Below are 15,858 nucleotides of genomic sequence, written 5' to 3'. Positions count from 1 at the left end.
ATGGCACCTTTGCAGTTACATTAGTCAGGATGTTTTTTGTTGTTGAAGTGATATAAACCCTTATGGGATAAATCAATCACTGACTACTATTTAGAGTTATTCCATAATTGTCCACAATTGAATTTTTGGTAACATTTCCTGAAGCATCCAGTGCTGGCCACTCTGACACAGGTTACTGGGCTAGGTGGGCTCTTGTATTAGTCTCTTCTGGCAGTTCCTGTTAGTAAGATCACTTTGTATAAACAACTCTGTGTGTTTTGTATTATAAGATCCTGAGTGCTATATTGTATGTTTGTGCCAAATACAATTGCTCATGCCCTTGACTACTGGGACCTGATCTAGCCACAGAGAAAATGGACTATTCTAAACTATGTACTTTCTGCAATTGACCCTTATCTGGTTGTCTTAAACTTTTTTTCCAGGAAGGAGGAAAGGAAGGTGTTCTAAGTTTAGTATTAAGTGACTTGTTTGATTCAGTTGCTATGTCTCTGCCTAGGGATTGATAACACTTAAGGGATGCAGTAAAAGAGATGACAGTTTAATTTCACTTTTCATCTTCAAAACACTCTGCAAACATTATTCCCTGCAACAGCCTCTGAGGCAGGCTTCAGGAAATACCTGTAACTTCTTTGTGATAGTTCTCTCTTCTCACTCCACAAATCTTATCCTGATTAGGCATCAGTCCTATCCCCTCAATCTTTTAAAAAAATGATATAAACCAAGCTTCATTTACATTGTCCATAGTTATATCCCCTGTGTCTCTCTGTTTCTTGTGTTGGGGTTTTTTAATAGTGTCTGCCACTTTTGTATCTAATTGTTTTGAACGTAGCATAAAAATTAAATGAAGTTATTAACGTTATTTTAGCAATGATAAGTTAGCATTTAAATGTGAATGTTGTTCAAGACTGAATAGTTACAAAAGAACTGAAAATTAAACAAAACAATCAAATAGCAACTATAAAAGGTAAGAAGTCATTAGTGGATTTATGCAACATAGGCAGCATGCCAAGTCCTCAGGCATCTTGCTTTTCATTATTTACTTCATCTATATCTTTGTGGTCATTGCCTTCAAATTCATCAGTAGCTCAATCTTCCTTTTCAACCATCTTGCTTTTTCATTATTATCTTTTTCTGAATCGGCTTCAATTGCTTCATCTATATCCTTGTCATCTTCAAATTCATCATCTCCTTCCTCGTATCTGATGAATATTGAGTCAACTCTTCAGCTGCCATTTACTTCACTAATCTTAAATTGTGATACCTGGTGACCAGTGTCCCCACAGTAGAGATCTTCAGTCTGTTTCTGGTTTTTGACTGGATGACTCCCCAAACTGACCGTTTTCATTCCATACATGCAGTAGTATATGGAAGTGTTAAAATAATTTTTGTCACCATAGCTAGAATGGTTTCAGAGTAGCATCCATGTTAGTCTGTATTCGCAAAAAGAAAAGGAGTACTTGTGGCACCTTAGAGACTAACCAATTTATCTGAGCATAAGCTTTCGTGAGCTACAGCTCACTTCATCCGATGCATCCGATGAAGTGAGCTGTGCTCACGAAAGCTTATGCTCAGATAAATTGGTTAGTCTCTAAGGTGCCACAAGTACTCCTTTTCTTTTTTCATAGTTAAAATGCAACCCTTTCCACTATGCTGAATGAGCAAGCTGTTTAGATTCAACTGCTGAGCTTGCATGCCACCTTCTTTTACAACTTAATGGGATACTTCTTGCTTTATAACTTGCTACCTCCATGAGAATTGTTTGTTCATTTGTATAGTCTTTAAAAATTGTAACAGCCACTTTGAGGTCACAAGCTGAAGCGAATTCATTGTCAGAAAGGTCTTAGCCCTGGAAGCCTAGATCAAGATTATGTCCAGGAGTGATCTCTTGTTTTTTCCATGATACTATTTTATTATCTTTTTCTTCAGCATTTTTAAGTGAACCGTGTTCGGTGTTCTCATAAATGTTCAGGAACTCATTCTTGGCACCAGACACCGTAGAACTATAATTTTCCATATTCGGAATGGACTGAGCTATGGTTTCGAGCAATAAAATGAATTTAGAGTTTTGCATCCAAAAGACCATCTTCAAGAATGTCAGTGCTGATTTGGGGGTAACACCCAGCCACCCCTTCTTCAGCAGCAGCAAATATGAGGAGACTTCTTGCATATTTGAAGATCTTTTAGACATTTAATAGATACCCATTGAGTATGTCAGCGCTTCCTCAGTGTAAGTAAAGTACTAAATGATGCTGAAAAATGGCTGCTAGTATATATTTTTTGGTTTTTGAGAAACTTGAAAATGCTCTTGATTTTTGACGCATGATGAGAAAGTTGTCTTGTCCTAATAACCAATGAAAAGCAGCATCATATGGGCATCACATCCATAATACAGATGATGTGGATGCTCGTTTATCAACAAAGGCCAAGCATCTTTCATATTAGCCTTGTTGGTCAGAAGTGAAATAACTTTCCCTGGATCCAGTTAATAGTTTTAAGCAGGTCAGCGATATATTGGGCTGTGTGGTGATTACACATTCCATTGCAAAAGTGAGAAAACACTGGTTGTGAAGTTTTTACTGTCAAGTTGATTGCGCATATTGCTCTGTCCATCAGACACTAGACACATGAGAATGCCAACTGTGTTACTACACATCTGCTTTGGAACTCCGATTTCCTGCAAGCCATTTCCTACATGGTACTTTAAAATTAGGCACAATTTATGGAAAAAATATAGGATGTAAGGAATTTTGACTACATGAAATGATGTGTAACTGTTATAAATTCATCTAGCAAATGTACAGTCAAGTTTGTTTCTGGTCATGGGACATTCTATCCGAAAACCTCTTAAAACCAATTTGATGAACATCTGAAGACGTTCCAGGAGTTTTTTTCCTTTCTCACTGTCCGGCATTTTGTTGGTGATGGCTTCTATCCCTATGGCTTCACTCCTAGGTCCTAACTTCCTAATCAATATTGTGCTCAGATACTATAAACATGAGGCCTATAGAAATGCTTAAAGTAAATTATAGCTCATAAACATTTAGCACCTTTGGTCTTGTTTCGCTTCATTTTAGTTACTTGGCATTTTTCTATATTGTGTAAGTTGGTGGGAAAATGTTCTGTGCTCTTGCTTAAAGTGAACTGTTCAAAGCAGTTTACAATCTGAGGGTAGTGTAAATGGCCTAGCACTGGATATCTGCCCCTTCTCTCTCAAATATTATATACCTACTTCCTCCGTAATGTAAAAAATCAGCCAATGTGTGATTACTAGCCTGAGGGGGAGTTGCGGAAATTTTGATAGTTATGTAATTACAACGCAAAACAGTTCATGTATAGATGTTTATACTTTGTCGATTCAGTTCGTAAACTCTGTGGACCAAGGATAGTGTCTACCTTTGTATTTGTACAGTATTTAATACATGGGGTATTGGTCCAGAAAGGGACTCCTGAGTCCTAGTTATGTAAACATGTAACAATAACAAGGTCTTTGTCTGCAGGCAATGGAGAAGCAATTCTGGGGGAGGGGAACCAAATACAAATAAAAACAAAACTTTGTTCCAGAGTGCCCCAAAAGGATGCAAAGGAAAGATAGGAAGAATAGTAGGAGGCCAATATGGCTTCATCAAGAGCTCTTTAGTGACCTGAAAATCAAACAGGAATAATACAGAAAGTATAACTAGGCAAATTGCTAAGGAGTAAATAGAATAGCCCAAGAATTTAGGAACAAAATCAGCAGGTATTTTGTGCAGTAGCCTTTCTAAGGGACATAAAAGGCAATAAGAGGTTCTTTAAATACATTGGAAGCAAGAGAGTGACAAAGGAAAGTGTTGGACTGCTACTTATCGGAGAAGGAGAGCTAATTACTGAGGACATTAAAAAAGCTGAGGTGTTCAATGCCTATTTTGCTGCAGTCTTCACTAAAAAATGTATGGAGTATCTGGTTGCCATTCAATGAATATTAATAACAAAGGGGAAGGAATGCAAGCCAAAATAGCAAGAGAACAGGTTAAAGAACATTTAGATAAATAAGATGTATTCAAGTAAGTGGGGCCTGATTAAATTCATCCTAGGGTCCATAAGGAACTAGCTGATGCAATCTCACAACTGTTAGCAATTATCTTTGAGAAGTAATGAAGGACAAGTGAGGTCCCAGAAGACTGGAGGAGGGCAAACATAGTATCTGTCTTTAAAAAGGGGAATAAAGAGGACCTGCGGAAATATAGACTAGCCAGCTGAACATCAAAAGGATCCTGGCTTATATTATTAAATCAGTTTGTAAACAACTAGAGGATAATAGGGTTATAAAGAATAGCTAGCATGAATTTGTCAAGAACAAATTATGCCAAATCAATCTAATTTTCTTCTTTGACTGGGTACTGGCCTATTGGATAACTAACTCCCCCTATTTACATTAATTCTTATGGGGAAATTGGATTTGCTTAACATTGTTTCGCTTAAAGTTGCATTTTTAAAAAACATAACTAGGACGTTAAGTGAGGAGTTACTATATGGTAAGGGCTGTTTAAAAAAAAAAAAACAAAAAACACGATCAATTATTCTCCATGTCTACTGAAGGTAGTACAAGAAGTAATAAGCATAATCCTCCTTCTGATGGAAAGGAGGTTTAGGTTAGGTATTAAACAAAAAAACTTTCAGGGTAGTTAAGCTCTGGAACAGGCTTCCAAGGGAGATTGTGGAATCCCTGTCATTAGAAGGTTTTTAAAAACAGGTTTGACCAACACCTGCCGGGGATGGGGTAGGTTTACTTGGTCCTGCCACAGTGCAGGGGCTGGACTTGATGACTTCTCGAGGTCCCTTCTATCCCTATTTGGTTCAGTAATTTTGCTGCTTTGCTCTGGTTGTGTCTTAGCTTTTCCTCTGACTGTCTAGCTTTTCTCTCTTTTCAGGACTATAAAGCTGATGAGGACCCAGTATTGTTTCAATCGGTGAAGACCAAGAGAGGACCTTTGGGGCCTAACTGGAAGGTATTGTGAGCTGACCTTACTGAAAGTAAACATTTGACAGCTCTTGAGGGCCTTGAAGAGTTTGTGGTGTCTTAAGTTAATACTGAGATGGCAGGAATATACTTCAGTTTCTTTTCTTTTCAAATCCAGTTAAATAAAGTCAGTGCATCTGTTACGTTAGCAAACAAAATATACCCAGTCTGTCACTATTACAAAAATACTGTACTAATGTTAAACATAGACAGTGATTTAATCTTTTGGGATCATAAGATTAATTACGGAATTGTTATATTGAAAAAAGTAATAACATCTTTGTTATAAATGCACAGCTGAATTTCGTACTACAATGAATTCTATGTGAGTCCATGTCCTAAAGACACTGTCCGAGGTTTGCCATTTGAAGTAGTTTTAGACTGCAAGAAGCTATAATTGGGAGTAACTTCGTGTTTTTAAATTTGAAGAATCCCTGGGTAAATCTGATGATTAGCTAACTTAACTCTCTCAAAAGAGATCATAAGAACAAGTTAACTTTTCTGACCCTTGTTTAATTGTATTTGGAGGGGTGCTATTGGGAGGCTGATTTATCTGGATGTGCATCTTTTATAAATACAAACATTTACTACACGAGTTGGTAAACAGAAAAATATGCTGGTTCACTGATTTTTCCCTGGTTCTGCATCAAAATGATATTAGAAGTGTATTACGGACTGTGTGTGGATTCCTTGAGGCAAATTTTCTATACTGGCTGATCAAAGAATCCAACATGCCTCCCAGAGTTTTTGTTTTGGTATCTGACCATCCCTACTGCTACAAAACCTTCCATTACTCAGCTTCTCTTAGCGTTGTATGACCCATTGTCTGTCCTCCTGATCCTTTGTTGTTGTGTGTCTCATTTTATATTGCAAGGTTCTGTAGTCTGGGACCTTGCCACCTTTCATGATTGCCAAGCCCTATGCATCCTATTATACTATGTAGGGCTATTGCTCGCTTTTTTAAAAAATGAACCGTGCACTTTAAATAAATAAATAGAATACCATTTATTTAAATATTTTTGGATGTTTTCTACATTTTCAAATGTATTGATTTCAATTATAATACTGAATAGAGTGGGTACAGTGCTCACTTCATCATGAAAGTTGAACTTACAAATGTAGAATTATGTACAAAAAAAAACTGCATTCAAAAACAAAACAATGTAAAACTTCAGAGCCTACAAGTCCACTCAGTTGTATTTCTTGTTCAGCTAATTGCTCAGACAAACAAGTTTGTTTACATTTGCAGGAAATAATGCTGCCCGCTTCTTGTTCAGAATCTCACCTGAAAGTGAGAACAGGCGTTCTCATGGCACTGGTGCAACTGGCTTCGCAAGATATTTACATGCCAGATGCACTAAAGATTCATATGTCCTTTCATGCTTCAGCCACCATTCTAGAGGTCATGCGTCCATGCTGATGATGGGTTCTACTTGATAACGATCCAAAGCAGTGCAGGCAGACCTTATGTTCATTTTCATCATCTTAAGTCAGATGCCACCAGTAGAAGGTTGATTTTCTTTTTTTGGTGGTTCGGGTTCTGAAATTTGCACTTTGGAGTGTTGCTCTTTTAAGACTTCTGAAAGCATGCTCCACACCTCATCCTTCTCAGATTTTGGAAGGCACTTCCGATTCCTAAACCTTGGGTTGAGTGCTGTGGTTATTTTAGGAATGTCACAGTGGTACCTTCTTTGCGTTTTGTCAGATCTGCAGTAAAAGTGTTCTTAAAATGAACGATAGGTGCTGAGTCATCATTCAAGACTGTTATAACATGAAATATATGGCAGAATGCGGGTAAAATAGAGCCGGAGACCATACAGTTCTTCTCCCAAGGAGTTCAGTCACAAATTTAATTAAAGCTTTATTTTTTTAAGGGGCATCAACAGCGTGGAAGCATATCCTCTGGAATGGCGGCCGAAGCATGAAGGGCCATATGAACGTTTAGCATATCTGGCATGTAAATACCTTGACATACCTGCTACAAAAGTCCCCTTGCAAACACTTATTCTCACTTTCTAGTGACATTGTAATTAAGTGGGCAGCATTATCTCCCGTAAATGTAAACCAACTTGTTTTTCTCAGTGATTGGCTGAATGAGAAGTAGGACTGAGTGGACTTGTAGGCTCTAAAATTTTGCATTGTGTTTTTGAGTGCAGTTATGTAACAAAAACAAAAAATCTACATTTATAAGTTGCACTTTCATGATAGAGATTGCACTACAGTATTTGTATGAGGTGAATTGAAAAATACTGTTTTTATCATTTTTATAGTGCAGATATTTGTAATAAAAAATAATGTGAAGTAAGCAGTGTACACTTTGTATTCTGTGTTGTAATTGAAATAGATATATTTGAAAAAATAGAAACATCCAAAAATATTTTATAAATTTCAATTGGTATTCTGTTCTTTAACAATGTGATTAAAACTGTGATTAATTGTGATTAATTTTTTGAGTTAATTGCATGAGTTAATTGCAATTAATCGACAGTCCTAATACTATGTCATTAACAGATGCTTAACTCCCTTTTTGTCCAAAGAAACTTAACTCTGTTCACTCTTATTCCTTGGACTAACAGGAGCTGAATAGGAAGAATTTATAAAAATAAGAGGGAAGTGGCCAATGGGGAAGGAAAAAGTAAGGTGCTGGTAAACGAAAACAAAGAAAGCAACAGTTGAATGAAAGCAAAGCCCAACCTCTCTTTGCCCTGTTGTGTGTCTGGTACTCTAACTCATAGCTATAGTTCACTGAGGCCCCTGCAACAATGGAGCTGCTTATGCTGGTGCTTAATTTATGAGTTTAGATGAGATCATACACCTTGTTTAGGTGTGCATTTGGGTTCTTGAACTCTTGGTTCTGATACATGTACACACTTATCCTTTGGAATATGTGTCTCTCATATTTTTCATTATTTAGGAATCAACCTTCTATTACATGGCTTGTGTGCATAGTGATGAGTGATTTAAACAGTAACTTGACTCACATTTTTGCCTCAAGGCAGAGCCTTCAGGCCTGTGTCTCAGTAGTCATGGCTACAAATACCATAGTGGTGGTCTTAATTGCATTAACATGCTGCTTGTTCACATGTTTAGTAAAAAATAATAATAATAATCGTGCCTGGGTTGATTGAATTTTAGCTTTTCTCTTAGTTTTATGTGGGGAAAGGTTTGTTTTGTAAAGAGAAATATTAAATTCTTTGAAAGCTCTGTTAACATTAGTGTCACCTTTCTGTGTAAACAGGCTTAATTTATTGGTATTATTTTGGTGCATAACTTGATGGGTGGTCATCCAGATATGGTAGTGGCTCCCTTGTTTCATTCTTGAGATACAGACCTGCCTTGGAAATCTTCTCACAGAAGCTGGGACCAATAATTCAGCTCCTTCTGCACTGTATAGTCAGCAAGGTGCTTTATAGTGTTGTCTTTTTTGCCTTCTGAAGCATCAGGTTGTGGCTGCCTTACTAGTAGTGGTATTCTGGACTTGATAGACCAGTAGTCTGATCTAGCATGGGTAGCTTTCTATCTTTCTCAGAATGGTTGCTCATCTCTGAAGCTGAGATCAAGCCCTCTGTGATTAGAATTTGCCATATGGGGGCAGCCTACGTCCCCTGAAGCAGCCCTCGAATAGAAGGATAAAAATATACTTCAGCTAGAGGCTGAGCCATTGTGGGTGTGGCTTTCATGGTAGAGCGATCTTAAGTTTTCGGGTGTGTTGAGACTTGTGTTCTGTGGTGTTGCATGTCCTGGGTGGGAGTAAGTTCAAATGACGGTGCTTTAAATGAGGTGAGATTTGGAGTGAAACATTGATATGATTTTATATGCTCTGCTCTGGTCTGCTCTGGTATGATGAATTGGCCTCAGCTGGCTGAATGTTTCTTGTAGAAATGTATTGCATAATTGTCCCCAGATTTCATTTTAAAAAGTTTCCTCTCTTTGGTTGCAAAGAATCAGAATGTGAAATGAGTGTACTTGAGTCTGCAGACAGCATAAAGTAATAGCTCTGAGTGTTACGAACTGTCCCAAGTTCTAAGTGTAAACCAGACCTTAAAGAGTTCAAAGGCACAGTAAGGCTAAATTGCTCACCTAATGGGAACTGGTGGCAGTGTCTGTGGCTGTATATCCTGATTTGCAGCATGGTGAAAGAGTGGATCCCCTGACAGTCAGGCTGTGCAGACCCTGAAAATCTGTATTTTATCTCAATGTTGTAGCAGCAGCTTATTGGCTCAGTAATGAGTGCTTGTACAGGGGACTCCATGGGAGAGGGATTTCAGCAGTTGATGCTCTGTGTACTGGTTTGTGGGATAAAATATTGACACTGGCTGCTTGCTGTTCCCAGGAGGAAAGATATGGTGACTTCAAAACATCAAGCTAGCATTCTAGTTTAAACGTGTAACTTGGCAGCAAGGGCTTTCCACTACCATGAAACATGGATGTGGATAGGTGTTCATGGCCAATTTAGTGACTTATTTGCACAGAAGGATTAATTGGTTAATTGATTTTGTATCTTAATTTCTCTGTAGCCTCAGTAGAATCAAGGGATTAAGATGCAGTGTTGGTGGATGCATTTTCCATTCATTGAGGAAACTGGTGGAACCAGCTACCAGAGAAGAGTAGATTGGGTCTGAGGGCTGGCTGATTTTTTTTCTGAGCGTGCGGCAAGGCCTCTTTGCAAAAGTTTCCTGTGATAACAAGTGTTTGTATTAACCGAGCTTAACCAGGCTGTAGGAAGTGGACGAAGAGTAGCATCCTCTTGGAGGTCAGCATGCCGATCTAGGCATCTTGTTCAACACTCAGATCCTACAGTGATGAGCACTGTAGAAAAACCCAAGTGAAAACAATCCTCTGTGTGTGCGCCTTCCAGTACTCTGCAGTGTTCAGTGTCCCAGTAAAACGCAGCGAGAGGTGGAAACATTATAATTCTGATGTACCACTATTGGTCTGGAGCAAGATCTCCTACCCCCCTTTCCTCAAAGAATGCTCATAGCCCATCTTTTGGTATAGAATTATCTGGAAATTTGATTTAATTGTATTAACTAGTCCAACTACATCTCCGCTGTTTTCAAACAAGAGTGCAGTGTTCAGTATTACTGATGACATTTAAAAAGAATCCCACACTTCACTCAGAATGTTCAAAGGCAGAGTAGTTCTGATGCCCATATTCCTGCATTAATCATTCCTGCAGCAGGCTTTGGCTTTGCACTCTAAGACAGTTTGGATTTATCAAGCTTCTTAGAAATGATGAAATATTCATTGAAATAAAAAATATATACATTTTGATGTAATGGTCTCTCTGTTTGCAGATGTTTTCATGAACTTAATTTAAATATCTTGTGAAAAACATGAAATGAAATGTTGTGAATTGATATTTGGCTTCCTGTGGAACATTAAATGATTGATTAATCCTACCTTTGAAGTCAGGAGCATCAAGGGAATAAGGATTTATTCAGTACTTGCTCTAGAGATTTTGCTTTAAGTTCTTTCTTTATCTGTAGATTGTTTAAAACATCAAGCAAAAATGGCTTTCTCATCAGGAAGCCACTAGTTTGAATGTTAAAACTATTTCTTTGGAGGTGTCATGTTTATTATATGTAAAGTGTTACCGCAGTAAGTGCCTAGCATTTTAATCAGCTAGTCATGGTGCATTTGTGCTACAAAAATAACTGAACACTGGGCCACAACACACTTGCAGTAATCATGTTAAAACATGGTTTCTTCTTGCCTGCATGGGCCACCTTGAAGAATTATTTCTAGACAAATGCACCACGAAACCAGAGGTTTATCTGAGATACATCAGTGATGTTTTCATCCTCTTGACAGATGACCTAAACTCCCTCACAGATTTCCACCGCCACCCATCCATTAAACTCGAGTCTAGAACGCTACCATAATAGCATATGTGCATATCGAGGCTGTGGTACTGTGGAAACGTAGTATGTGATCATGTAATTAAAGGTTGTATCCTAATGCATGCACACAGAGTTAGTTCTGTAATAGACCTCTACCCCTCGAGCTACAGGGCTAACAATACTAGCAAACAGCAAGAGAAGTCTGTTATCCCAGAGTGGGGCTGGACTTTTACCACATATACTGGTCTCTGAGGTTAGAGCACCTGGCCTGGCTGACCTTTCTTCCTCCCTTGCTGAAGAGGTGGGGGCTTCCTGCCCCATGTGGTGCCTGTGGGGGATTGGTTGGGGGAACAACTTGCTTGCTACATCTAAGGGTTGTGAGGTAGGGTGGAAGAGGGTCTGACTGACCATCAGCGGTCCATAGCCTCAGGGTCCTTCCAGACTCCGTGCTGCTCCTGGACTTCCAAATTGCCTCAATATGCTTAACAGCAGACTTGCACCTGGAGCTGACAGACCATGCCCTTCCTTTTGCTTATCCACAGCTTTGTAATGTCTCAGTGATGCTTGTTTGCCGTTTAAATTCCCGGTGGTGGTCAAAGTGCGGGTCTCTATACAAAGCTGCAAGTTGGCCAGTGTCATTTCTGAGAATTAGTACACTCTAGATGTGGGGCAGGTGATGGCGTATCAGAATCTCATGCGTTCCCTTATACATCCTTAATGTTTAGCTGTGACCTACTCAGATGGAATTTTTCCTGTTCTGATCAAAGTAACTGAAACACTTGACCTTGATCAAATTGGGAGAAATAAACCTCTCACCTTCTCTCTGCATTCTCATCCCCAGTGTTCTCTGTACTTCTGCCTTCTGTAACAGAAAGCTCCAGTATTTCCATCTCATTACTTCATTCTGAGTCTTACAATGTTTGGTTTATTTCTTAAAGCTTCGGTTTCTAAAAAGTAACCCTCTAGCCCTCGTGGATGCATAGAAGCTTGAAAACATAATTCCCTAAAGGCTAAAAAATCAGAAGGCAAATAAAAACCCAACATTTATTATTTCTTAAGTTCATTATTTTAAGCCAAACTCGTGATTTTTGGTCCTGACTCAAGATTTTTGAGTGCTGGAGGTTGGCTGCTGAAACTGTCCTCTCTCTTTCCCTCTTTTAGTGGTACCTGGGTTGAAGATTTGTGCAGTTTCAGCACATAAAGCAAACATTGCATTTTAAATCTTCTGTTTGTAAACAGAACATAAGAATCAATTCTGGATACACTTATTTTCACTTACTACTGATAACCAGAGCTCTGTAGTGAGAAATTAGTGTAGTAAGTAAATGCACATAATTCAGCTCTAGTGTCCTATATTTTTAAGTTTCAGAGTAGCAGCTGCATCAGTCTGTATTTGCTAAGTGAGCTGTAGCTCATGAAAGCTTATGCTCAAATTTGTTAGTCTCTAAGGTGCCACAAGTCCTCCTTTTCTTTTTGCTATATTTTTAAAATCTAGAAAATTTTCAGCAGAAAATCTGTCATGTTAAAGAATGTTAGTTTCAAAAATTAATTTTACTCTTGTCTGGCATTCCACCTTTAATAAGTCCTTCTGATGTATTTGCCATAGATATAAGAAATGAGAACTTGTGGTCTTCATATACTGACTGCTTCCTATTCTAGCCAAACACACAGCTTTTTGTTTAGTTATATAGCCCAAATATACATTACTTTCCCTTTGGTATGCAGAAGAGGCCTTAGAGTAACTTAATATGCATTGTTAAATTAAAAACATGGTTTAGCCTCTTGGATTACATTTAAAGCTAGACATACAAAATCTAAAGAATCCAACAAAAATAAAATGTACATTAAATACTCTGGAGTCACTTCGCAACTGCTTAGTAGTAAGGAATATCCCAATAAAATAAGTTTTGTGATATTCACATTTTTCAGGATTATTCTGATTTAATAGTTCTTCTGTCTTGCTAATAGCGTTTCAGTGAAATATGTTCAAAGATCTTGGTATTAAAGAGGCCTCCACTAATTGTGTTTTTCATCTGATTGTTTCAGAGGGTCTCTAATTCGGATCATGTAAACTAAAAAGTAATTTCTTAGTGCAGTATATTTATAGGCTGGGTTTAACAGTTTGCAAGAAGTGCTTCCAAACCTTGTAAATTGTAGGTAAAGAACACTATATAAATTATTTTGAAATTAAAGTGTTTGTTGCAGTAATCATATGTAAATGGAAAAACATTCCTATAAAACAACCTACATATTAGTCGTTTTTAAAAATGGACAGGTATATAGTCAGATGAAGGAGGAGCTAGGCAAAATACTTTCCAAAACTAAAATTGCTTAATTTCCCCTGCAAATAATTTTGAATATTTTTTTATTTTTGTTTTTCCTCAAGAAATAGAATTTTTATATTCATTTTTAATAGCCTATTTTAATTTTAACATGGAAGGGAACAGACAAAATGGATGCTAGTATTCTTAATAATTTGCCTAAAATAGATGTGCTCTAGCATGAAGTTATCACAAATGCTCACAGCGTTCAAGTACAGTTAGAGGGATTTTTGGAAGCAGAATAAATATTGTCAAGCAAGTTAGTTGAACTTCACTTTGCTGTCACTTGTTGAATTGCCCTTATACTCTGGATGTCCAGAAAACAAAGCAAACCTAATGTAAGTACAAATAAACTGATTTAAACGTGTATTATCTGTCCTAATTAGGATGACTAATTTCAAACCTAACGTACAATTTCAATTGAAAATGTATTAAGTGAAGTACTTGTTGCTTCTCTAACAAAATAAACTTGGCATGCTGTGACTTCAGGTGTGTAAGAATAATGGACTTCATAAAAGTCACCTCTAACTCAGGTTCTATTGAATGGACCAAGGCATTTAGGCCAAAATATGACTCGTCTTAAAACTTGGCGCGGGGTGATGAATATCTTCCCAGTTCTAGAATCTGGATTTAAATCATTAGTCTGCTTAACAAATAACCACAAGGTGTTGAGTTCTCCTAGTGCAGTTATGGCAGAGGGAGCATCAGGTTAACATGAGGCTTGTAATCCTCAGTGATGCATGTGCGCAAACAAGGAAGTAACCAAATATCACATTAATGTCGAGGTTTGTTTAAAAGCCTAGCTGAATAAATCAGTGTCCCTTTTAATCAAGGGTGACATTAGTAGGGAAACTTCAGTGAATAATACAAATCCCATTTAAAAAAAATTAAGTTCTTTCTCTCTGAAGCCCCTTTCTAATGTGAAGCCTGCCCTGACATGCAAATAGGGCTTATAAATTGTTACATAATTTCACCATGTGAAGCACCAAAGTGTTACTTTGCTTACCAATGTTACAGTTATAAACTGGTGATCATGAAAACTCTGTGGAGTTGTGTAATCATGCCTTTTTATATTACAGAAGCCTTGGAGTTCAATGTGTGTACTTGACCTTGTGGCACTCTCCTTTTGTTTGTAGGCATTTTGGGTGCTTTACATTTGTTCAGCTGAAATTGTGCTTTGACTTGCTGCTTTTGTGCAGATATTTGAAAATGCCAAAATAGCCTTTCTACTTTGCAGTAAAAACTGTTTTTCAGATCAGGACTAGTCAGCTAAAGTGGTGCCCCAGACTAAAGCCTCTTTCCTCTTGGAAGTCTCTAGAGTTCAGCACCTGATACACTGGACTTCTAAATTTAATTAAGCCATCTTAAAACTCACCTTTCACAGTGAATTTAGAAATCCTGTTTTAACCTAGGTCCTGTGTTTAAAACTGGCTTCAGTGCAGTTAAAGACCACGAGACGAGACAGGGTGTTAAACTTCCTCTTCTTCAGTGCCAATTACTAATAGTCAGAGAAGTGGTCAGCAAACAGCCATCTTCTCAACTCATTTTGCAGAGATCTGGAATAGCCTCTGAGGTCCCAGATCCCTGGGTGTTGCAATCCTTAAAGGGCTCAGTGTGAGTTGTCTGACAGTAGGTGGTATGTGGGTTAAGAGAACGTGTTTGTTTGCTCCAGTGACCCGCAGGCTCTATGACCAGAGTGAGGAGGCAGACCGCGGTGCAGGGCCACAAACTTTGATTCACTTTCAAAGAGGCTCAGCACTTTGGGTTTGCAGTTACGGGCACGTCCAGCTGAGTGGTCTGTTTACATTACCAGGCTTTCTTTTGGGGGGCCCGACTGGCTTTTCTGGGGTCAAGGGGGCAATGTGAAGAGTACTCATGAATTTACTTTTTGTTAAAAGAACAGGAGTATTTGTGGCACCTTAGAGACGAACACATTTATTTGAGCATAAGCTTTCATGGGCTTAAATAAATTTGTTAGACTCTAAGGTGCCACAGGTACTCCTGTTCTTTTTGCGGATACAGACTAACATGGCTGCTGCTCGGAAACCTTACTTTTTGTTAGTCACTCTTGTATTTTTATGCTGTGACAGTGCTGGAGAAGACAATCCTCTGTCCGCACTGTGGGCAACAGAGAAAACTTCCCCATTAAAGTGCCTCGCTGTTAATATGAAGAGGCCATCTCTTGTGTGAGAAGGAATTATCTCCGCAGCCTTCCAGCCTGTTGTCTCTAAGGCTGCTAGTCAGTTAGTGCCATTGTAGCTTTTTTTGTTGGTGAGGAGCATGTCTGGCCCACTGGGAGTATCCATGTGGTTCTGGGAACTGGCTGCTAATTGAAATAAACTGCAGTTTTTCAATATTTTAATTAAAGCACAAGCAATGTTTGTCAAGCTTGATTGAGACTCAAAGATTGCAGTACATATAGGACTCTATTTTGATGTCCCAAACCTTATCTCCCCGGATAATACTGGTCACCTGTAACTTTAGATTTTTTTTTTAAGCTAACTAATTTTGTTTCACCAGAGAATGGAAACAGTTTCTGTCAGAAGTGTAAATTCAAAGTCCAGAGTTTCATTGTTAGGCAAGTAGAAAGAAAACAGCATGCAGACTAATCCCATGGGAAAGAAAACTCGTGCTTTAACTCTCTCTTCTAATCAGGCCTTGTTAAGTAACTGATATTTTATGATGTAGTGAAATACTG

General features: G+C 38.2%; 1 protein-coding gene across 4 annotated transcripts in view; it reads left to right on the top strand.

Annotated features, from left to right (window-relative positions):
• PITPNB (phosphatidylinositol transfer protein beta) overlaps window positions 1–15,858 on the top strand; it is a 78,805-nt gene that overhangs the window by 46,642 nt on the left and 16,305 nt on the right. For 3 of the 4 annotated variants that reach the window (XM_037878500.2, XM_037878502.2, XM_037878501.2), the window contains exon 8: window positions 4,908–4,985. The exons of the other annotated variant lie outside the window; for it this stretch is intronic. In XM_037878500.2, coding sequence (XP_037734428.1) covers window positions 4,908–4,985 — 78 coding nt within the window. The remainder of the gene's footprint in view (window positions 1–4,907; window positions 4,986–15,858) is intronic. 4 annotated transcript variants of the gene reach the window in all.

The sequence above is a fragment of the Chelonia mydas genome, chromosome 15, assembly GCF_015237465.2.
Source record: "Chelonia mydas isolate rCheMyd1 chromosome 15, rCheMyd1.pri.v2, whole genome shotgun sequence".
In the NCBI taxonomy this organism is placed as follows: Eukaryota; Metazoa; Chordata; order Testudines; family Cheloniidae; genus Chelonia; species Chelonia mydas.
The sequence above is the reverse complement of the archived record's forward strand: the minus strand, read 5'-3'. Positions and strand labels throughout refer to the sequence as shown.